The 24,859-nt window shown below is 39.5% G+C and overlaps 1 protein-coding gene across 1 annotated transcript in view; it reads right to left on the reverse strand.

Moving 5' to 3' along the window:
- LOC124607193 (WD repeat-containing protein 91) overlaps positions 1-24,859 on the reverse strand; it is a 222,692-nt gene that overhangs the window by 42,200 nt on the left and 155,633 nt on the right. The window contains exon 10 of the mRNA XM_047139416.1: positions 19,626-19,743. Within this exon, the coding sequence (XP_046995372.1) occupies positions 19,626-19,743 (118 nt within the window). The remainder of the gene's footprint in view (positions 1-19,625; positions 19,744-24,859) is intronic.

A 24,859-nucleotide genomic window follows, 5' to 3' on the forward strand; every position in this document is an offset into this window, starting at 1 on the left:
CTTGGATCATCTGACAGAAGCTTGTCTCTAAGACTACAGACCATCTGTTGTGTTTAGTTTTCATTCAGCAGGAATCCATTTGCCTTGAACCAATAGGATGCTTGGTCAATTGTCTTTGCTGCACAAGTTTTAAGGCTATTGAAATCCTCACTAGCATGAAGAAATGTTGTATCATCTGCATACAACACAGTGGTGGACTTGATAAATGACAGCAGATCATTTATCATTACCAGGAACAAAAAGGGGCCCAGCACAGATCCCTGCGGAACACGTACCTTGACTTGCTCTATGCTCGACATTTCTCTCCCTACACAAACAACTTGCTTACGATTCTGAAGATATGATTTTATTAATTTAAGGCTGTTATGTCTAATGCCATAGAATTCCAGTTTTTATAGGAGTGGCTTATGCTTTACGCAGTCAAAAGCTTTGCTTAGATCACAAAATGTGAGTTGAGCATAGCCCTTATCCTCAAACACTTGATGTAAGTATTTGACTACAAAGTCTATAGCATCCGCAGTAGACAACTTTTTCCTAAAACCATACTGAGATTCACTAATTATTCCTAATTTTTCAAAATAGACAGATAGCTGTTGGTAAATTACACATTCCAGTATTTTAGAAAAAGCTGGGACTATGGAGATTGGTCTGTAACTGGAAGGTGAGTCCATATCTCCCTTTTTATATATTGGAATTACCCTAGCCACTTTGAGTTCTTCGGGAAAATATCCTTCAGATATGCATTTATTTATACAGAATGTTAAGAGGTACACAATATAGTCTATTACTTTCTTTAGTAAATTACAGGATATGTCATATATATCTACACTGTCTGAAGATTTCATGTGTCTGTTGGTGTTCTGCAAACATTTTTAGAAAGTAACTCTGATGAACTGATATCAGGTTTGATTATAGTATTTCCTACATTTTCAACAGATTTAATAAAGAAATCATTGAATTTTTGGGGACTTACATTATTTTTTTTGCTTCTTACATCTTTAGCAACACCATTTATTAATTTCCATGCAGCTTTGCATGGTCCCTTTATTGGGAAGGGAGATTATAAATAAAGATGGAAATGGATTGGTTGTAGTTAGGTATGGTGGGAATTAGTGAAGGAGAACACAATTTCTGTTCAAGTGAGTACATGGTGATAAATACAAAATCAAACAGGGGTACTAATAGAGTAGATCTAATAATGAATAAGAAAATAGGAGTGTGGGTAGTTACTATGACCAGCATAGTGAATGCATTATTGTAGTCAAGACAGACCTGAAGCCAACAGCCACTATAGCAGTAAAAGTTTACATGCTGACTAGTTCCACAGATGAAAAAATTTCATGAATGTACGATAAGATTAAAGATATAATACAGATAGTTAAGGGAGAGAAAAGTTTAACTGTGATGGGGTACTGGAATTGGACAGTAGGAAAAGGAAGAGAAGGAAAAATAGTAACAAAATATGGACTAGGGAAAAGGGATGAAAGAGGAAGCCACCTGTTAGAATTTTGCAAGGAGCATAATTTAATCATTGCTAACACTTGGCTTAAGGAACACAAAAGAAGGCTGTATACATGGAAGAGACTTGGAGACACTGGAAAGTTTCAGGTTGATAATGTAATGTTAAGACAGATATTTCAAATGCAGATTTTAAACTTTATTTGACGCATTCTGAGTAGAACCCATCCTCAGATTGTTGTGAACACCTTGGTGACTAGATATATAAAGACAGTGAGTAACAGACAAAGCTCTCATGGCAGACTTTGCATTCTGCCTGTGTGACTTTATGTCACAGTTACAAGAAATTGCAAAAAGGTAGGAAATTAAGGAAATGGAAGCTGGGCAGAATCAGAGATTAGCAAGATTTTGAGAGGGAGCATTTGACTGAAACAGCAGAGGTAGTATAGTAGACGACAAATGAGCATCTTTCAGAGATGAAATAATGAAGGAAGGCAACAAATGATAAAACAGATAAAAAGACAAGGCCTATTAGAAATCTTTCAATAAGAGAGACAATATTGAATTTAAGTGATGAAATAAGAAATTACAGAAATGCAACAAATAAAGCAAGTGAAAAAGAATGCAGATCTCTAAAAAATGAGACTGGCAGAAAGTGGAAAATAGCAAAGCAGAAATGGCTAGAGGATGAATGCAAGGCTGTAGAAGCATGTAAAATGAAGGGAAAGATGGCTACCATCTCTAGGAAAATTAAAGAAGCCTAGAGGAAAGAGAAGAAACTGTATAAATATCAAGAGTTCAGATGGCAAGACAGTATTAAGCAAAGAAAGGAAAACTGGAAGGTGGAAGCAATATATAGAGGGTTTCTACAAGGGAAAATGAACTTGAAGCAATATTATAGAAAGGGAAGAGGAAGTAGATGAATATGTGATGAGAAATATGATAATGTGAGCAGAATTTGACAGAACACAAAAAGCACAAAATTTTAGGCCCCTGGAGTAGATGACATATCGTCAGAACTACTGATAGCCTCAAGAGAGCCAACCGTGACAAATCTCTTCCACCTGGTGTCCAAGATATATGAGAATAACCTCAGATTTCACAAAAAATGTAAAAAATTCCCTCTCCAAACAAAGCTGGTGCTGACAGGTGTTATATTACTGACCTATTAGTTTAATAAATCATGGCTCCAAAATTCTGACACAAACAATTTACAGAAGAATGGAAAAACTGATAGAAGCCGATGTCACGGGAGGTCAGTTCGGGGCCCGGAGAAATTTATGCACAAGGCAGCATGTGTAGATATGGAGAAAGATTTTGACAATGCTGACTGGAATGCATTCTTTGAAATTCTGAAGGTGGTGGGGAAAAAATACAGAGATTGAAAGGTTATATGCAGCTTGTACGGAAACCGGGCTGCAGTTATAAGAATCGAAGGACACGAAAGTGAAGCAGTAGTCAAGAAAGGAGTGACAAAGTGTTGTAATCTATCCCTGATGTTATTCAGTCTGTACATTGCAAGCAAGGAAGCACCACCGTTCTGTCCACATACAGGTCAATCAGGACCAACTGGCCATTATGGTGTCCTTTGGATGCGATATGGAGGTGTGGGGTCAGCATACTGCCCTTCAGGTGTCAGTTTAGGAGACCTTGTGCCACTAATACTCAGTCAAGTTGCTCCTCAATTGGTGTCTCGAGACTGAGTGCACCCCGTTCCAGTCCTCCCATGAAGGAAAAATTCCGTGGCAGTACCAGGAACTGAATACAGGTTCCATGCATGGCAGTGAAGGAAGGAAGGAATATTACATGTTAACATCCCATCAATGAGGTTTTTAGAGATGGAGCAGAGTTTCAGACTCGATAAATTTAGGGAATTAACAGAAAATCTAAATTTGAATGGTCACATGTGAACTTGAACCGTCGTCATCCTGAATGTGAGATTAGTATGCTAACCACTGCACCACCTCACTCTGTTGTGGCAGTCAAGCATGCTGACCACTCAGAACTGTAGGCAGTAAAGACAATGAAGGAGAAATTTGGAAAAGGAATTAAAGTTCAAAGAGAAGAAATAAAAACTCTGAGGTTAGGTGATGACTTTGTAATTCTGTTAGCAAAAGCGAAGGGTTTGGAAGAGCAGGTGAATGGATTGTACGGTGTCTTGAAATGAGATTATAAAATGAGCATCAACAACAGTAAAATGAGGAATGTAATCACACAAAATAAGGAGATGCTGTGGGTATTTAGATTAGGACATGTTTTGCTATTTGGGCAGCAAAATAACTTGATGGCCAAAGTAGAGAGGACATAAAAAGCAGAATGGCTGTAGCAAGGAAAGTGTTTTTGAAAAACAGAAATTTGCTGAATATAAATTTAAGTGTTATGAAGTCTTTCCTGAAGGTATTTGCCTGGAATGCAGTCTTACATGTAAGTGTAACATGGACAATAAGCAGTTCAGACAAGAAGAGATACCAATGAAGCCTTAAATCAAACTGAGGAGAAAAGAAACTTGTGACAGAACTTTACTCAAAGAAGCAATCACTTGATAGGACACATTCTCAGGCACCAAGAAATTGTCTTGTTGGTTCTGGAGGAGAAGGTAAAAATTGTGAAGGGAACCCAAGGGATGAAGACAGTAAGGACATTCAAATGCAGGTAGGTTGCAGTAGTCATTCGGAGATGAAGAGGCTTGACGTGGATAAACTAGCATAGTAAGCTGCACCAAATCAGTCTTTGGACTTAAGACCACAATAACACCATTTCTTTTCTCTGATAAGAAACTTTTAAGATGATGTATACTCCCTTAAAGAGTAAGTACTGTGTCTGCTAGATGTGGTTAGCAATATGTTAGAGAAACTTCTGTGTGGCAGAGCTCATGTTATTGAATATGATACAGAATCAGCAAGTAACACGTTCATTTTTACAACTGTGAGTTGACAGAAGATACAATAAACTGTCAGTCAAATTAGCACATACATCAAAGCAAGATATCTCTGGTGCTTTAATTAATGTAGTGTTGTTTCTGTTCCCTTTGTTACAAAGGATACGAGATTCAAGGCTGCTCAAAATTTGTTTGGAAAATATGTACGAATCAGGTACTGATTCTATCACACCTAGAGACATCTGGAAGCAAAGTAATACCCAAATCCTGTCATGAGTGTGCATATTTGGATCCATCTTTTGGAACATTAACATGGAACCACTGATGGAGATCTTACAAAAGAGGAAGCTATGGAGATCTTACAAAAGAGGAAGCTACTCTGGGGGTAAGATTATATGTCATCAACCTGTATGCATATTTACACTTATGAAACTCATTCAAACATTAAAATGTTTTGTTTGCATACTTAAATAAAATTCCATTGGTGCACATTTTTGTTTATCTACATCCACACCTACACAAATACTTCGCAGTCCACCATTTGGGGCATGGCAGATGGTACTTTGCTACTACTCATCGTCTTTCCTGTTCCACTTGCAGAGTGAGGGAGAAATGACTGTGTATTTGCCTCTGTACGAGCACTAATTGCTCTTATCTTATCTTTACAGTCCTATGTTAAATGTATGTTGGTGGCATAGAATCATTCTGCAGTCATCTGCAAATGCCATTTCTCTAAGTTTTCCAAACAGTGTTTTGTGAAAAGAACATTGTCTACCATCTGGGGAATCCCCTTTGAGTTCACAAAGCATCTCTGTAATACTCATGTGTTGATCAGACCTACCAATAACAAATATAACAAGAAGCCTCTGAATTACTTCAGTGTCTTTGTTTAATTTGACCTGGTGGGGATCCCAAACACTCAAACAATACTCAAGAATGCATCACAATACAATAGTTTTCTATACCATTATCTTTATAGATGAGCTACGCTTTCCCAAAATCCTCTCAATAAACTGAATCTGACTATTTGCCTTCCCTACTAATGACCTTAAGTGCTCATTTGGTTTCTTATCACTTTGCACTGTATTTAATCGGCATGACTATATCAAGCAGCAAACAAGTAACACTGTAAAATTCGACAGTGGGGTACTGCGTCAAATGCTTACTGGAAATCTAGGAATATGGAATCTGCCCATTGTCCTACATACATAATTCACAGGATATCATGTGAGAAAATGGAAAGCTCAGTTCTGCACATGTGATGCTTTCTAAATCCATGCCGATTTGTAGACAGAAGCTTCCCTGTTTCAACTTAAAATATGTTCAGGAATTCTGTTGCAAATTTATATTAAGGATATTGGCCTGTAATTCTTTGAGTCTGTTCTTTTACCCTTTTTATGTAGAGGAGTGACCAGCACTTACTTCAGTCACTTGGGACTTTGCACGGGGTGAGATATTCAAGATACACGGAAGCTAAGCGAGGGGCCAATTCTGAAGACTACTTTCTGTAAAAACATACTGGGATTCAACTCTTTCAGTTGCTTCTCAACCTCCAGGATGCCTTCAACTATGTCCTCCATGTAGAAGTCTGTGTTACCATGAAACGATGGTATGTCTGTACAGTCCTATGCTACACTATGCCACACTATGTTAGCTGATGAGTTTAGATGTGGCAGTAATATGCTATATCACTGGCCACACTTCTTTCAGACACTCAATTGAGATAAGAAAGAAGAGTGGAACATAACAGGTATGTATATTTTCTTTTATGTAAGGTACGTATGCTTTCTTTTATATAAGGTATGTATGCTTTCTTTTATGTATCACTGATTGGTGCAAACTGCATCACAAGATAGTTACATTTTAATTAAGCCACTAGAATCAGAATTTGCTTTGTTACGTGATGGGTGAATGTGACCACGGTTGCATGGTGGATAGCTGGTAACTTGCAAGTCACCATGGCAGGGTTTCAGAGCATTGTGTCTGAGTGTTTCTGGGGGGCTAGGTGCAAGAATACAATGGGAAAGATCTAAAAGTTAGCTGCAGTTTGCAGGGACAGACGCCCTTAGCAACAAGCAGGTAGGCACGACCCAAGCCTGAAGTAAGGGAAAAGAATAACAGTCGATCCAAAAAATATGTTTTTAATGAGTTGGCATGAGGATAAAATTATTACAAGCTGTGTTCTGGAAGAATCTCCATTGGAAGGACCAGTGTGGGACAAATTATCATCAAAAGTGTAAATAGTACTTAACTGGTCTGTCTGACATCACAGATGCCTGAAAAGTTATAAACATAAGTGACAGACCACTATGTGGGGAAAAAGCGTTGGGTGTTGGCTGAGGCAGGACGTGTCAAATGGGAGTTCCATCTCAGTTGTGCAATAAGCTTTGTAATAGTTCATGTTGACAAAGTACAACTCCATACAGTCCCATAGGCTGACCTAGTGCACAGCTTGTGGGATAGCGTGGCTCGACTGCGAAATGCGCCTTTCGGCTCCTCTCTCTGGCTACAGTATGCTGTTGTCCACAGTGGCACTGGCGTTGCCCATGGGGCTTCATGTAAGGCATAATTGGTGTTTTGAAGTTATATTTTGATGATTACAGTATCTATAGACTTAGATGTTGGTAGTGTAAATGAACAAAGCTTATGTTGTGTCATTATGTAATCTCTCACCCTGCTGTTGGTGAGTTGGACAATGCTTATTATCTAGTGTGTACATTCTCAGTGTTGTAATTACTTCATCTCTGATGACCTTCTGGTCGTGACTGTGGGGTAGGTAGTTCTGCATTTATTGCCAATCTGGTCCAGAACTATACCATTGCTTCTTTCCAAGTCCAGTGTGACTGCAACAGTGTTACTTTCATTTTATATGAGAATCTGTATTTACTGTATGGTTAAATGATGATGGCATCTTCTTGGGTAAAATATTCCGGAGGTAAAATAGTCCCCCATTTGGATCTGCAGGCAGAGACTATTCAGGAGGACGTCGTTACCAGGAGAAACAAAACTGGTGTTCTACAGATCAGAGCATGGAATGTCAGATCCCATAATTGGGCAGGTCAGCGAGAAAAATTTAGAAAGGGAAATGGATTGTTAAAGTTAGACATAGTGGGAATTAGTGAAGCTCATTCGCAGGAGGATCAGGACTTATGGTCAAGTGAATACAAGGTTATAAACAGAAAATCAAACAGGGGCAATGCAGGAGTAGGTTTAACAATGAATAAAAAAATAGGAACACGGATGAAGTACTACGGACAGAACAGTGAATACATTGTTGTAGCCAAGATACACAACAAGCACATGAAGGCCATGCCTACCACAGTAGTACAAATTTATATGCCAACTCGCTCTGCAACTGATGAAGAGATTCAAGAAATGTACGATAAGATAAAAGAAATTATTCATATAGTTGACGAAGATGAAAATGTAATACTCATGGGGGACTGGAATTCAATAGTAGGAAAAGGAAAAGAAAGAAAAGTAGTACGTGAATATGGACTGGGGGTAAGGAATGAAAGAGTAAGCTGCATGGTAGAATTTTGCACAAAGCATAACTTAATCATAACTAACACTTGGTTTATGAATCATGAAAGAAGGCTGTATACCTAAATGAGGCCTGGAGACACCGGAAGGTTTCAGATTGATTACATAATGGTAAGACAGACATTTAGGAAACAGATTTTAAATTGTACAACATTTCTAGGGGCAGATGTGGACTCTGACCACAATTTATTGGTTATGAACTGTAGATTAAAACTGAAGAAACTGAATTTAAGGAGGTGGGGCCTGGATAAACTGAAAGAACCAGAGGTTGTAGAGAATTTGAGAATGATTATTAGGGAACAATTGACAAGAACAGGGGAAAGCAGTACAGTAGAAGGAGAATGGGCAGCTTTGAGAGATGAAATAGTGAATGGAGTAGAGCAGGGCTTCCCAATGTGTGGTCCGTGGACCCCTTAGGGGTTCGCCAGCTCTTTCTAGGGGGTCTGCGGCCACCTTTCACCAAATCGTCTAAAATAATGAGTAAAATTATTGAATAAAAATGTGAAAATCAAATTTATAACTATTTTATTTTTCGCCTGAAAAACATGTGTACTTTTACATCAGATTGTATTCCCAAGCAGCCTTTGCGGTTCCTAAGTGAGAACGCATACACAGTTTAGTGCCGGAGAATGCGGCTTCTCTGATCGACTGTTTCGCAACAATACGGGGGTCGTTTGTGCGCCAGCTCACAACGCTACATGCGCTGAAACCTTTTACGCATGCGCGGAGCGAGTTTTGTCGACCAATCACAGCGCTCGCTGGCACGTATGTGGCCCCTGGCATCATCAAATGTTAAACTTGCTTTGTCAGTGCACTACCTAATAAGTCGATTTTTGACTCCCATAGACTTTACATACATTTGCCCATTTTTCTTCGGATTTCACGAAAAACCACACACACACACACACACACACACACACACACACACACACACACACACACACACATGACTGTTACAAAATATGCATGCTCCTTACACAACAGTAGCCAAACAGTGGAAGTGAACTGACCACAAGCGTCAGCATTTCAACAGCGAACAGTTTGGACGTGACGTTGATTGCTCTTGGAGGAAGGCAGCTCCAACATGTGAAATGTCAATTATCAAGTAATTTTAATCAGACTAGAGTGTATTGAACAATGGGAGTAAATCCACTAGTGAGTGTCAGGATACAGTGGGAATTCAAATTGGATCGTTAATTTCAAGTTGTTTTCATTCATGTCTAAACCAAAGACTATTGATACCTCGTGTGGGTGGGGGTGGGGGATCATTGGGAACATAGCACTTGCATTAAGAAGCTTTCAATTCGGATGGGTTTCGCTCTGAAATTTAAAGTTACTGTGCTCTTGACTGACTAGGGGTCCGCCTTGGATTTTTGACTGAAGAAGGGGTCCGCCAGCTGAAAAGGTTGGGAAGCCCTGCAGTAGAGGATCAAATAGGTGAAAAGAGGAGATCTAGTAGAAATCCTTGGATAACACAATAGATGTTGCATTTAAGTGATGAAAGGAGAAAACATAAAAATGCAGTAAGCAGTAAGTGAAGCAGGGGAAAGGGAATACAAGTGTCTAAAAAATGAGATTGACAGGAAGTGCAATATGGCTAAGCAAGAATGGCTAGAGATCAAATGTAAGGATTTAGAAGCATATATCACTAGGGGGTAAGATAGACACCACCTAGTGGGAAATTAGAGAGACCTTTGGTGAGAAGCTATCCACCCGTATGAATATCAAGTGCTCAGATGGACAACCAATACCAAGCAAACAAGGGAAAGCAGAAAGGTGGAAGGAGTATATAGAGGGTCTATACAAGGGAGATGCACTTGAGGGCAATATTATGGAAATGGAAGATTAGATTAGATTAGTACTTGTTCCATAGATCATGAATAGGACACTTTGTAATTATGTGGAACATGTCAGGTTAATAAAAGGTATCTATACAAGGTATTACATGACACTTAATACTTTTTTTTTTGGGTGGGGGGAGGGGGGGGGGAGGGGGAGGGGAGAAATTGCCCACTTCCTATATCCAGAAATTCATCTAACGAGTAGAAGGAGTTGCCATTCAGAAATTCTTTTAATTTCCTTTTAAATGGTATATGGGTATCTGTCAGACTTTTGATATTACGTTTGAATTTGTTCGGATTGTTAATAACAAATTTCATAAGTGCATATATACATATATAAATATATATATAATAGAGGGAAACATTCCATGTGAGAAAAATATATCTAAAAACAAAGATGATGAGACTTACCAAACAAATGCGCTGGCAGGTCGATAGACACACAAACAAACACAAACATACACACAAAATTCGAGCTTTCGCAATAAACAGTTGCTTCATCAGGAAAGAGGGAAGGAGAGGGAAAGACGAAAGGATGTGGGTTTCATCTTTCCCTGTCCTTCCCTCTTTCCTGATGAAGCAACTGTTTGTTGCAAAAGCTTGAATTTTGTGTGTATGTTTGTATGTCTATCGACCTGCCAGCGCTTTTGTTTGGTAAGTCTCATCATCTTTGTTTTTAGATATATTTTTCCCACGTGGAATGTTTCTGAATGAAAATAGGCATGGCAAGCTAATTTACTGAGATGTATATTGCCAAAATTTGCAATGACCCTAATAGCATAAGTAGCTGAACTCAACCGTTTCGGCAAATCTTCAGTGTGTTTTTTCTAGTTCAACCCCTCATCAATGCATACACCTAGAAATTTTGAATATTCTACCTTAGAGATCGATTTCTGATTGAAGTCTATATTTATTAATGGTGTCATTCCATTTATTGTGTGGAACTGTACATACTGTGTTTTGTCAAAGTTTAATAAGAGCCCATTAGCAGAGAAGCACTTAATGATTTTCTGAAAAACATCATTTACAATTTCATCAGTTCATTCTTGTTTGTTGGGTGTAATAGCTATACTTGTATCATCAGCAAAAAGTACCAGCTTTGCATCTTCGTGAATATAGAATGGCAAGTCATTAATATATATTAAGAACAGCAGAGGACCCAAGGCCGAACATTGCGGCATCCCATTCTTGATTGTTCCCCAGTTTGAGAAATCACCAGTATTTGCATATTACGTGAACTGCTTATTTCAACTTTCTGCATTCTTCCAGTTAGGTATGATTCAAACCATTTGAGCGTTGTCCCATTCATACCACAGTACTTGAGCTCATCTAGAAGTATTCCATGATTTACTCAATGAAAAGCCTTTGAGAGATAAAAAAAAAAAAAAAAAAAAAAATCCCAACGGGTGACTTCCAGTTACTCAGAGCATTTAATATTTCATTAGTGAAAGTAAATATAGCATTTTCCATTGAAAAACCTTTCTGGAAACCAAACCGACCTTTTGTTAAAACTTTATTTTTACAAAGATGTGAAGCTACTGTACAATACGTTACTTTTTCAAAAATTTTGGATAAGGCAGTCGGAACAGAGATTGGGCGGTAGTTGTTGACATCAGACATATCCCCTTTTTCATGCAGTGGTTGAACAATGGCATACTTCAGTCTATCTGGGAAAATACCCTGCTTCAGAGAGCTATTACATATGTGGCTAAGAATCCCACTTATCTCTTGGGAACAAGCTTTTATTATCCTGCTGGAAATGTCATCAATTCCATGTGAGCTTTTATTCTTGAGAGTGTTTAATCATCTTCCTAATTTCAGAAGGAGAGGTGGGTGGAATTTCAATTGTATCAAATTGGGTGGGTATGGCCTCTTCCATTAACTGCCTTGCTTCCTCTAATGAGCATTTAGATCCTATTTTCTCTACAACATTTAAAAAATGATTATTCAAAATGTTTTCGACTTCTGGCTTGTTGCATGTCAAGTTTCCATTCACTTTCATGATAATGCCGTCATCCTGTGCTCTTGGTTGCCCTGTCTCCCTTGTAATAATATTCCAATTTTTTTTGATTTTGTTATCAGAGGTATTAATCTCAGACATGATGCACATGCTTCTGGACTTTTTAATTACTTTCTTAATGTAGCACAGTAGTTTTTATAATATTTGACTGTTTCTGGGTCATTACTCTTTCTTGTTGTTAGATACAGTTCCCTTTTGTGGTTACAAGATATTTTTAATCCTTTAGTAAGGCAAGGTTTTTTGCATGGTTTCTTATAATTAGATTTAACTACTTTCTTGGGGAAACAGTTTTCAAATTCTCTTACAAGTGTATCATGAAATAAGTTGTATTTTAAATTAGCATCGGGTTCCTTGTACACCTCATCCCAGTCTAACTGCTGAAGATTTTCTCTGAAATTTCTAATTGTTAAGTCATTAATTGAATGCACAACTTTAGAGGGTAGTTTTCAATTACTGACTGGAGCTATGTCATATACTATAACTAGCTGAGCACCATGATCAGAAAGGCCGTTCTCAACAGGACAAGAATTTATGTTTTTAAACTTATATTGGTCTATAAGAGTGTTATCTATCAATGTGCTGCTGTCCTTTACTACCCGAGTAGAAAAATTAATGACAGATTTCAAATTGAAAGAACCGAGCAAGACTTCCAGGTCATTCTTCCTATTACACTCTTTCAGTGAATCAACATTGAAGTTCCACAAATAATAATTTACTTTCCCCTATCTGACAGATAGCACAACAAGGCATCCAAGTTTTCCAGGAATAAATGAAAGTTTCATGAAGGGCACCTATATATTGTTACAGTTATAAAAGAGCCCTCCTTCAGTTTAAGTTGACAAGAACATGCTTCTATATGTTGCTCTACACAAAACGTTTTTGTATCTAAGCTTTCTACACAGTGATAACTTTTGACATATATGGCAACTCCTGCTCTCACTTTATTCTCTCTACTCATATGTGCAGCTAGTTTATAACCACTGATATTTACCTTTTCCATATCAGACATAATGTGATGCTCAGGCAGGCATAGTATATCTATTACACTATCAGATTCAATGTCATCTAAACGAACCAGGAGCTCATCTAGTTTATTCTTCAATCCCCGAATATTTTGGTGAAAAATGGTAACATTATTTTTTACTTTACTTTTGTGAGAATCTACTTTTTTCTTTAATCAACCAATGTTTTTGTTAAATATGGTAACATTATTGTTTACTTTACTGTTCTTAGAATCTTGTGAGTTTTCGCTCATTGGACACTGATATTAGTCTAAAAAAAGAGGTACATCCATGAGTAATAGTGTCCCCCCTTATAGATTTCGCAAACAACCTTGCCAGTTTACCCTTCCCTTTCCTAGAGGGGATGTAGATGAAGAAGAGATGGGAGATACAATACTGTGTGAAGAATTTCACATAACACTGAAAGACCTAAGTTGAAACACAGGAGTAGACACCATTCTGTTAGAACTATGGAAGCTTTGAGAGAGCCAGTCATGACAAAACTCTTCCATCTAGTGAGCAAGATCTATAAGACAGGCAAGACATCATCAGACTTCAAAAAGAATATAATAATTCCAATACCAAAGAAAGCATGTCCTGACAGGTATGAAAATTGCCGAACTATCAGTTTAATAAGTCATGGTTGCCAAATATTAACACAAAATCCTTTACAGACAAATGCAGAAACTGGTAGAAGCCAACCACAAGGAAGATCAGTTTGGATTCTGCAGAAATGTAGGAACATGTGAGACAATACTGACCCTACAACTTATCTTAGAAGATAGGTTATAGCATTTGTAGACTTAGAGAAAGCTCTTGACAATGTTGACTGAAATGCTCTCTTTCAAATTCTGAAAGGTGACACGTGTAAAATATAAGGAGTGAAAGGCTGTTTTCAATTTTTACATAGACCAGATGGCAGTTATGAGAATTGAGGGCATGAAAGGAAAGCAGTGGCTGGGAATGGAGTGAGATAGGGTTGTAGCCTATCTCCAATGTTATTCAATCTGTATATTGAGCAAGCAGTAAAGGTAACAAAAGAAAAACTTGGAGAAGGGATTAAAATACAGGGAGAAGAAATGAAAACTTTGAGGTTTGCCAATGACACTGTAATTCCGTCAGAGACAGCAAAGGGTCTGGAAGTGCAGTTGAACAGAAAGGACAGTGTCTTGAAAGGAGGATATAAGATGAACATCAACAAAAGGAAAATGAGGGTAATGGAACGTAGTCAAATTAAATCAGGTGATGCTGAGGGAATTACAGTAGGAAATGAGACAGTTACAGTAGTAGACGTGTTTTTCTATATGAACAGCAACATAACGTCGAACAGTCCACGGGTATACTGCCGGTTCATAGTGTCCAACGGGCACAATATTTCAGCGATCAGACGTGTCGCCATTGTCAGGTGCGCCGCTGAACTGAGCTCCTGAGGGCCTGCGGCCGATTTAAATCCCCTCCCCCCGCGGGCCGCTCTCTTCGCCTTCCGCGCCCGTGCACCGGCGGTCCCGAAGACGTGGGCATCGGAATCTGTTGTAGCGTTGATGTGCTTGCTATGTCCGCCCTGGTCGCCAGTTCATACTTCTTGCTGAGAGTCTTCTTAATTACATTCAGTGCCAGGTCCCAAGCCTAGCTGAGATTGTAGCTGCAATCTTGGTTGATAAGATCTTCCCTGGTGCAAATTTCGATAGCCTCCCTTATAACTCTGTCCCAATATTTAGAGGTCTGATCCAGGATCTTGGTACGCTCATAATCTATCTCGTGTTTCTCGGACAAACAGTGCTCTGCTACCGCCGAATTATTTGGATATTTCAGTTGAGTGTGCCTTTAATGTTCTCGGCAATGATCTTCGATGGTGCGTACTGTTTGTCCGATAAAGTCTTCCCACACTCGCAGGGAATTTGGTATATGCCGGCCTTCCGCAAACCGAGGTCATCTTTCACACTTCCCAGTAATGCCCGTGTTTTATTGGGCGGGCAAAATACCATTTTAACTCGGTGTTTCTTTAATATACAGCGAATTTTCCCCAATAGTGCGCCTTAGTACGGAATAAAGGCAGTGGCTACCTCTTCTTCCGTGACTTCATCCATCTCCATGCTGTGGTAGTGGGACGGAGAGCACATCTAATCTGCCATTCCGAGTACCCGTTTTTTCGGAACACGGTCTTGAGGTGTTCCAATTCCTGGGGCAGATTCCCTGCATCTGAGATGCTGCACGCCTTGTGTACTAGTGTTTTTAGTGCTCCATTCCTCTGAGAAGGGTGATGGCAGCTGCCTGCATGCAGGTACAGGTCAGTGTGCGTTTTCTTCCTGTACACACCAAGGCTCAGTGTACAATCAGCTCTTCTCTTGACCGTGACGTCCAGGAATGGTAATCTTCCTTCTGCTTCGGTCTCCATAGTGAATTTGATGTTTGGATGTATAGAGTTTAGGTGTGTAAGGAAATCCAGGAGCTTGTCCCTACCATGGGTCCAGATGACGAACGTGTCATCAACATAATGGAAGAAACAAGTAGGTTTCCAATTGGATGATGCCAAGGCTTCCTCCCCGAAGTACTCCACGTACAAATTTGCGTTCACCGGTGAGAGTGAGCTGCCCATTGCAACTCCATCCATTTGCTCATAGTATTCCCCATTAAACAGGAAATACGTTGAGGTCAAGATATGCCTAAAGAGTTCGGTGGTCTTCTCGTCAAATTTCTGCCCAATAAGCTCGACTGACTCTCGTAGAGGCACCCTGGTGAATAGTGAAACCACATCGAAGCTCACTAGGATGTCAGTGTCTTTCAGTCCGAAGTTGTCGAGACGTTTCACAAAATCCACAGTTATGGATATTGTGAGGGCATTTACCTACATAGGGGCTAAGTAATTCAGCCTGATATTTTGCCAGCAAGTAAGTAGGTGCCCTAATGTTGCTGACAATCAGGCTCATAGGTACCCCCTTTTTGTGGACCTTAGAGAGACCATAAAGTCTTGGTGGTACAGGTCCTTGAGGTGACAGTTTCTTGCCGTCCCCCTCTGGTAGATCCGCGTCCTCGAGTAGAGGCCTGGTATTGTTCTCCACCTTCCTCATGGAGTCAGCGTTGATCTTCCTATAGGAGTCGTCATCTAGCAGGTGCTGCATCTTCTCAATGTAGTCCTTACGGGAAAGAACAACAGTGGCAATGCCTTTGTCAGCACGTAAGATAACAATCTCAGAGCGCTCTCTTAAGTCCCGAATGGCCACCCTCTCTCTGCTGGTAATGTTAGTCTTCATAGGTTCAGTTCTGGTCAGAGCCCGGCAGGTTTCCTGACGCACTTCTTCTACTGCTTCAGGGGGTAATCGCGCTGCAACCTGCTCCACTGGACTGACGATGTCCGTGACCGGCGTGAACCTAAGGGTGGGAGCAAAGTTGAGTCCCTTCTCCAGAACCGAAACTGCCTCATGAGACAGCTCCGTGCCAGTGAGATTGATGATCGTCTTGCATGGTGCCTCCAACGATGGTTTATCCGAGAGACGTGAGAATTTTGAAATCTGACGTCCAGTGGCCTTTTTATGTGCAAATTGGCTGTCGTCTAGGTAACACCATCCACCCAGTCCCAGGTCCACAAATGAAACTGATTGGACAGTTTAAGATGAAGTTTAAATAGTTCCTGGGAGTTGTATTCAAGGCTGCGGCAAACGTATTTTGTTTAATGGGGAATACTATGAGCAAATGGATGGAGTTGCAATGGGCAGCTCACTCTCACCAGTGAACGCAAATTTGTACATGGAGTACTTCGAGGAGGAAGCCTTGGCGTCATCCAATTGGAAACCTACTTGTTTCTTCCATTACGTTGATGACACGTTCGTCATCTGGCCCCATGGTAGGGACAAGCTCCTGGATTTCCTTACACACCTAAACTCTATACATCCAAACATCAAATTCACTATGGAGACCGAAGCAGAAGGAAGATTACCATTCCTGGACGTCACGGTCAAGAGAAGAGCTGATGGTACACTGAGCCTTGGTGTGTACAGGAAGAAAACGCACACTGACCTGTACCTGCATGCAGGCAGCTGCCATCACCCTTCTCAGAGGAATGGAGCACTAAAAACACTAGTACACAGGGCGCACAGCATCTCAGATACAGAAATCTGCCCCAGGAATTGGAACACCTCAAAACCGTGTTCCGAAAAAACGGGTACTCGGAATGGCAGATTAGACGCGCTCTCCATCCCACCACCACAGCACAACCTGTGGAGACGGATGAAGTCACGGAAGAAGAGGTAGCCACTGCCTTTATTCCATACAATGGCACACTATCAGGGAAAATCGACCATATATTAAAGAAACACTGAGTTAAAACCGTCTTCTGCCCGTCCAATAAAACACGGGCATTACTGGGAAGTGTGAAAGATGACCTCGCTTTGAGGAAGGCCGGCCAATACCAAATTCCCTGTGAGTGTGGGAAGACTTATATCGGACAAACAATACGCACCATCGAAGATCGTTGCTGAGAACATCAAAGGCACACTCGACTGAAATATCCAAATAAGTCGGCGGTAGCAGAGCACTGTTTGTCCGAGAAACACGAGATAGATTATGAGCGTACCAAGATCCTGGATCAGACCTCTAAATATTGGGACAGCGTTATAAGGGAGGCTATCGAAATTCGTACCAGGAAAGATCTTATCAACCAAGATTGCAGCTACAATCTCAGCTAGGCTTGGGACCCGGCACTGAATGTAATTAAGAAGACTCTCAGCAAGAAGTATGAACTGGCGACCAGGGCGGACATAGCAAGCACATCAACGCTACGACAGATTCCGAAGCCCACGTCTTCGCAACGGCCAGCGCGAGGGCACGGGCAGCGAAGGGAGTGGCTCGCGAGGGGGAGGGGATTTAAATCATCTGCAGGCCCTCAGGAGCTCAGTTTGTCAGCGCACATGACGATGGTGACATGTCTGATCGCCAAAATATTGTGCCCGTTGGATACTATGAAACAGCAGTATACCCGTGGACTGTTCGCGCAACAAATACGCCGGGACAAACTGAAGAATCACAGCAAAATAACCGATGGTCAAAGTAGAGAGGATATAAAATATAGACTTGCATTGGCAAGGAAAGTGTTTCTGAAGAAGGGAAATTTGTTAACATCGAGTATAGATTTAAGGGTCAGTATCTGTAAGGAGTCTAGCCATGTATGGAAGTGAAACATGGATGATAATCAGTTTAGACAAGAAGAGAAAAGAAGCTTTTGAAATGTGGTGCTACAGAAGAATGCTGAAGCTTAGATGGGTAGATCATGTAACTAATGTGGAGGTACTGAATAGAATTGGGGAGATGAGGAATTTGTGGTAAAATTTGACTAGAAGAATTGCTTGGTTGGTAGGACACATTCTGAGGCATCAAGGAATTACCAATTTAGTAATAGAGGGAAGCGTGGAGGGTAAAAATTGTAGAAGCAGACCAAAGAGATGAATACATTAAGCAGATTCAGAAGGATCTAGGTTCCAGTAGTTATTGGAGATGAAGAAGCTTGCACAGGATTGAGTACTATGGAGAGCTGCATCAAACCAGTCTTTTGACCAAAGACCACCACCACCAACAACAACAACAACAACATATGGGAATCACTATTTTGGTAAAGGGAGATGTGTCTTGTCAATGCTAATATTGGTCGTATAGACTCCATGAATTCTGATGAATGTCACTTGAACTTTGCATCTTTGTTGTGACTAATGTGTTACATACAAACTGGAGGAGATAACGTGTCAACAATATATTATGATTCTATAAGATTAACTTCTTATTTATTTGATGGAGTACCAACTTCTCCCAGAGTTGTGTTGTATTACTGCAAAGCTTGATCAAGTCACACAAAATGGGAATTCAGCATAGGAACATATTCATAACAGGTAAGGGAATGTAAGGTTAACACATCAAATATATGTGGATGGATTTCAATTATACAGCACAAAAAGGTAGGTCTATGTTATCACTACCATACACCCATGCTAGTTATCTGTTTACTGTGGCAAGCAGTTCATTCCGACCTATGCTGCAAGGGATGTTTTGTGCATTTTACTTATCTCTGTGTAACTGATGTACCAGTGCCTTATGGATAACTAGCTTGCAAAGTTCATATTATGCCAGGTCTTTTTCTGAGCAACATGTGTAGCTTTTAATAAATTCATGGGAGGGAATTGAAAATGTGGCAGAGTGACTGGATAGAAGCCTTCAATCTGCTTGTGATTTTTTCAGTTTGTTAGCAAAATCTTTTGCTAAGATATGACAGTGGCATTGTTATATGGTTCACACATTAATCTTTTTACAGATGCACAAATCTCTACTAACTTTTGCCTGTCAACATTTCAGGGTTCTTTTTTGAAACAAGAGTGAACAATCTCTGATTCTGCACATTTTCCAAATTTTGTTATTAAACCTGGTGGGTATTTTCTGTTCTTAACCAATTTATCCAACACATACTTTTCCAGAGCATGATTTCCAGAGCATCAGTTTAAACTTTTTCCATAATTCCTCTGTGTTCACATGTCCATGATACTGGAACAAAAGGATGTACATTCATTTTCTACATAGAACACTAACAACTACTATCCTGTTCTTTTTAGCATAAATATTCTCCTAGCCTTCTTGGTGGACTGATTAATTTTAATAAAAATGTGTGTGAAATCTTATGGGACTTAACTGCTAAAGTCATCAGTCCCTAAGCTTACACACTACTTAACCTAAATTATCCTAAGGACACACACACACACACACACACACACACACACACGCACACACACACACACACACATGCCCGAGGGAGGACTCGAACCTCCGCTGGGACCACCCGCACAGTCCATGACTGCAGCGTCTTAGACTGCTCGGCTAATCCCGTGCGGCAATAAGACAAGCAGTACCTCAAGTTTCCGTGTTTTGATATCATAAAGTAGCAGCTTGCCAGATCCATTTCCTTGGTCACCAACAACTGAGCATACAAATGTTGAGTCAGTTGGACTGCATCGGATATCAACCACCCTAAAGGAATAAATAAAACAAAATATTATGAAATACAAAGTGCACAAATCATCTTTGTACAGTACACTCACTAACTCTTAACTTACTTCAGTGTCATTCTCATCGATTCCATAGGTAATAATCGGAGCCTGTCACTTTGACGTGGAGTCAGCTTACAATTATAACATGATGTATGTATGTATGTATGTATGTTTGGTTGGTTGGTTGGTTGATTTGTTACACATTCAGAAATTCTCCTATGGAAAAGGAGTTGACACCCAAATACAATTTCAATTTTTGTTTGAAGTTGAATTTAACATCTACTAGATTCTTCACATCACTGGGTAAGTAGTCAAAGATTCTCTGGCTGAGTATTCCAAACTATGTGGCACTAGGACTGAGTGATGCATAATGTATCACTTCTCTTTCTACTATTTTTTTGAATGTTACTGTTGTTTTCTAATTGACTACAGACTTCATAAGTGCATAAATGTACAGTGAGTTATTTTAGTCTCATATCAGTGATATACATGAAAAGAATACTAACAGCAGACATAAATTAAGATTCCTTTAAAAAGTTCTTTTAGTGCTATGCCAAATTTGCCAAAACACACAGTTTCTTGGTCTGAAGAGTATACAAGTAAGGAACAGTAAATATTTCAGACAGATGCATATGGTATCAATAATATTAGTCAGAAATAACCAAATTGTCATTTTACAATGTTTGGAACGTAAAACAAATTTTTCTTTTCTATTTAGACTGGAGTGTTTCTCTAATGTAGATGGTACCAATTGTTGTTTTTTGATATTATTTGTTTTCTGTAGGTACACAATTTGCTAAGATGCACCATTAGAGTGGAGCTCTGCATGTTGCAGCTATGAGAACATTTTACACACATGTCAACTGTGCTCCAGCACTGAATTGACAATGGTGTCATTACTTCAATCTCAAAAGACAGGGTACAATTCCACCATTATATGCAATAATGATACTGGTAAAAGATTTAAAAAAAATGGAAAGTGCTTTCAAGCAAGAGGCAATAGATTGGTCAAGGAGTTTTCAAAACACATAAATAAAACAGATAAAATTCTGTAAGTTGTAGCATCCAAATATGCATGTGAAACTTACTACTTCTAACAACTGATCAAATGTATACACTGGGTGGTTATAATTAAACTGCTGCTACTTACAGGGGTCCAATGTGGGATATAATTATCGTATGTATCTAAAGTTGGTTGATATGTGTTAATGTTGTTGTTGTTGTGCTCTTCAGTCTGAAGACTGGTTTGATGCAGGTCTCCTGCTACATTATTCTGTGCAAGCCTCTTCACTTCCTAGTAACTATGGCAACCTACATCTCTCTGAATCTGCTTACTGTATTTATCTCTTGGTCTCCCTCTATGATTTTTACACCCCATGCTACCCTCCAGTACTAAAATGGTGATCCCTCTTGATGTTTCAAGATGTGTCCTACCAACTAATCCTTTCTTATAGTCAGGTTATACTACAAATTTCTTTCCCCCCCCCCCCCCCCCCCAATTCTATTCAGTGCCTCCTCATTAGTTGTGTTATCTACCCATCTAATCTTCACCATTCTAAAGCAGCAACACATTTCAAAAACTTCTATTCTCTTCCTGTCTAAACTGTTTATTGTATATTTTTCACTTCCATACATGTCTACACTCCACATAAATACTTTCAGAAGAGACTTCCTGACATTTAAAGTCTATATTCGATGACAACAATTTTCTCTTCTTAAGATAGGCTTTTCTTGCCATTGTCAGTCTACATTTTATATCCCCTCTACTTTGACTATCATCAGTTATTTTGCTGCACAAATAGCTAAACTCATCTACTACTGTAAGTATCTTATTTCGTAACCTGATTTAATTCAACTACTTTCATTATCCTCGTTTTGCTTTTGTTGATGTTCATCTTATATCCTCCTTTCACGACACTGTCAATTTTGTTCCAACTGCTCTTCCAAGTCCTTTGCTGTCTCTGACAGAATTACAATACCATTGGCAAACCTTTAAATTTTTATTTTTTTCTCTCTGAAACTCCCTGAACCTTAAATCCTACTCCAATTTTTTCTTTGGTTTCCTTTACTGATTGATCAGTGTACATATTGAATAGCTCTGGGGATAGGCTACAACACTGTCACACTCCCTCCTCAACCACTGCTTGCCTTTCATGCCCCTCGACTCTTATAACTACAATCTGGTTTTCTGCACAAATTGTAAACATCTGCCAGCCGGAGTGGCCAAGTGGTTCTAGGTGCGACAGTCTGAAACCGCACGACCGCTACGGTCGCAGGTTTGAATCCTGCCTCGGGCTTAGCTGTGTGTGATGTCCTTAGGTTAGTTAGGTTTAAGTAGTTCTAAGTTCTAGGGGACTGATGACCTCAGAAGTTAAGTCCCATAGTGCTCAGAGCCATTTTTTTTGTAAACAGCCTTTCACGCCCTGTATTTAACCCCTGTCACCTTTAGAATTTGAAAGAGGTTATTCCAGTCAACATTGCCAAGAGCTTCTCTAGGTCTACAAAAGATATAAACGTAGGTTTGGCTTTCCTTAACCTATCTTCTAAGATAAGTCATAGTGTCAGTATTGCCTCGCATGTTCCTACATTCCCTGATCTTCCTTGAGGTCGACTTCTACCACTTTTTCCATTTGTCTGTAAAGAATTTGTGTTAATATTTTGTAACCGTGGCTTATTAAACTGATTGTTCAGCGATTTTCACACCTGTCAGCACCTGCTTTCTTTGGTACTGGAATTATAATATTCTTCTTGAAGTCCAAGGGTGTCTCACCTGCCTCACAGATCTTGCTCACTAAATGCAAGAGTTTTGTAATGGCTGGCTCTCCAAAGGCTTCCATAGTTCTAACAGAATGGTGTCTACACCTGTGTTTCGACTTAGGTCTTTCAGTGTTGAAATTCTTCACACAGTATTGTATCTCCCATCTCCTCTTCATCTATATTCTCTTCCACTGCCATAATACTGCCCTCAAGTACATCTCCCTTGTATAGACCCTCTATATACTCCTTCCACCTTTCTGCATTCTCTTATTTGCTTAGTATTGGTTGTCAATCTGAGCACTTGATATTCATACAGCTGTTTTTTTTTCACCAAAGGTCTCTTTAATTTTCTGCTAGTTGGTGTCTATCTTACCCCTAGTGATATATGCTTCTAAATCCTTACATTTGATCTCTAGCCATTCTTGCTTAGCCATTTTGCACTTCCTTTCAATCTCATATTTTAGACATTTGTATTCCTTTTGCCTACTTCATTTACTGTATTTTTATATTTTCTCCTTTCATCAACTAAATTCAGTGTCTCTTGTGTAATCCAAAGATTTTTACTAGGCCACGTCTTCTTACCTACTTGATCCTACGCTGCCTTCACTATTTCATCTCTTAAAGCCGTCAATTCTCCTAATGTATTCCTTTCCCCTGTTCTTGTCAAACGTTCCCTATTACTCACTCTCAAATTCTCTATGACCTCTGGTTTTTTTTTCAGTTTATCCAGGTCCCACCTCCTTAAATTCCTACCTTTTTGCAGTTTCTTCAGTTTTGATCTACAGTTCATAACCAATAAATTGCGGTCAGAGTCCACATGTCCCCCCGGAAACGCCATACAATTTAAAACCTGGTCCCTAAATCTCTGCCTTACCATTGTACGATCAATCTGAAACCTTCTGGTGTCTCCTGGTATCTGTATTAATGTGGAATCAATTTATGATGGAAAAAAATCAGTACCAATTTTGGCCATCAGATTTGAACCTGATTTTTTTCCATAGTAAATTGATTCCACATTAATACAGATACCTGGAGACACCGGAAGGTTTCAGAATGATTATACAATGGTAAGACAGAGATTTTAGGGACCAGGTTTTAAATTGTGAAACATTTCCAGGGGGCAGATGCGGACTCTGACCACAATTTATTGGTTATGAACTGTAGATTAAAACTGAAAAAACTACAAAAAGGAATTTGAGAGTGAGTAATAGGGAATGACTGACAAGAACAGGGGAAAGGAATACAGTAGAGGAAGAATGGGTAGCTTTGAGGGATGAAGTAGTGAAGGCAGCAGAGGAACAAGTAGGTAGAAAGACGAGGCCTATTAAAAATTCTTTGATAACAGAAGAGATACTGTATTAAGTTGATGAAAGGAGAAAATATAAAAATACAGTAAATGAAGCAGGCAAAGGAGAATACAAATGTCTAAAACATGAGATTGACAGGAAGTGCAAAATGGCTAAGCAAGAATGGCTAGAGATAATTGCAACTATTTGACACTTTTTTAAATCCAAAATCATTACTGTTGTAACCCTTAGTGTGAGCATGTGTAAACCAACAGCATACAATACAAGTGCCTCCACAGCTGATCTAGAGAGGACCAACTGTGCAAAAAGCTCTGTGTGTCTTGTGCACAACAACCTAATGTAAGCCTGGCACTTATGTTTGCTTATTGTAGGCTCACGTAAGAGACTGTATATTGATGTGTTCTATATCTATGAGACTTTATACCGTTCAATACTTCATTTAGAGTTTTTGCAGATCTGTTCATGTGGAAGCAGAATAAAATTTGGTTTGCTTGACTTCTAATATTGTGTAATGTGGTGTCTTGACAATGAGTGTGGAATTCTTAAGGAGTTCTTCAATCTCTTGTTGAACAACAGCCAGTCAATAGTTGTAAAAAATGACATTTCACAGAGCCCAAAGAAATTCTGGTCGAATGTAAAGGCTGTTAATGGGATCAAAGTTAGTGTCCAGTCGCTAGTGAATGAAGCAGGAACGGAAATTGAGGGCAGCAAACCAAAAGCTGCAGTACTTAATTCCATTTCCAAATAACACTGTTCATAGGAAAACCCAACAGAACTGCCCCAGTTTTATCCTCATAACACTGGAAAAATGAGCAAAATAAGTAATAGTGTCAGTGGCATTGACAGACAGCAGACATTGTTAAAACTGAACAAAGCTGCAGAGCCCAATGGAACCCCTATCAGATTCTATGCTGAATTTGTGGCTAAGTTAGCCCCTCTTCTAACTGTAATCTATTGTAGTTCCCTTGAACAAAATATTGTGCCCAGCTTTTAGAAAAAGGCACAGGTCACACACCTGTCTACAAGAAGGGT

This window comes from Schistocerca americana, chromosome 3 (assembly GCF_021461395.2).
Source record: "Schistocerca americana isolate TAMUIC-IGC-003095 chromosome 3, iqSchAmer2.1, whole genome shotgun sequence".
Taxonomy (NCBI): Eukaryota; Metazoa; Arthropoda; class Insecta; order Orthoptera; family Acrididae; genus Schistocerca; species Schistocerca americana.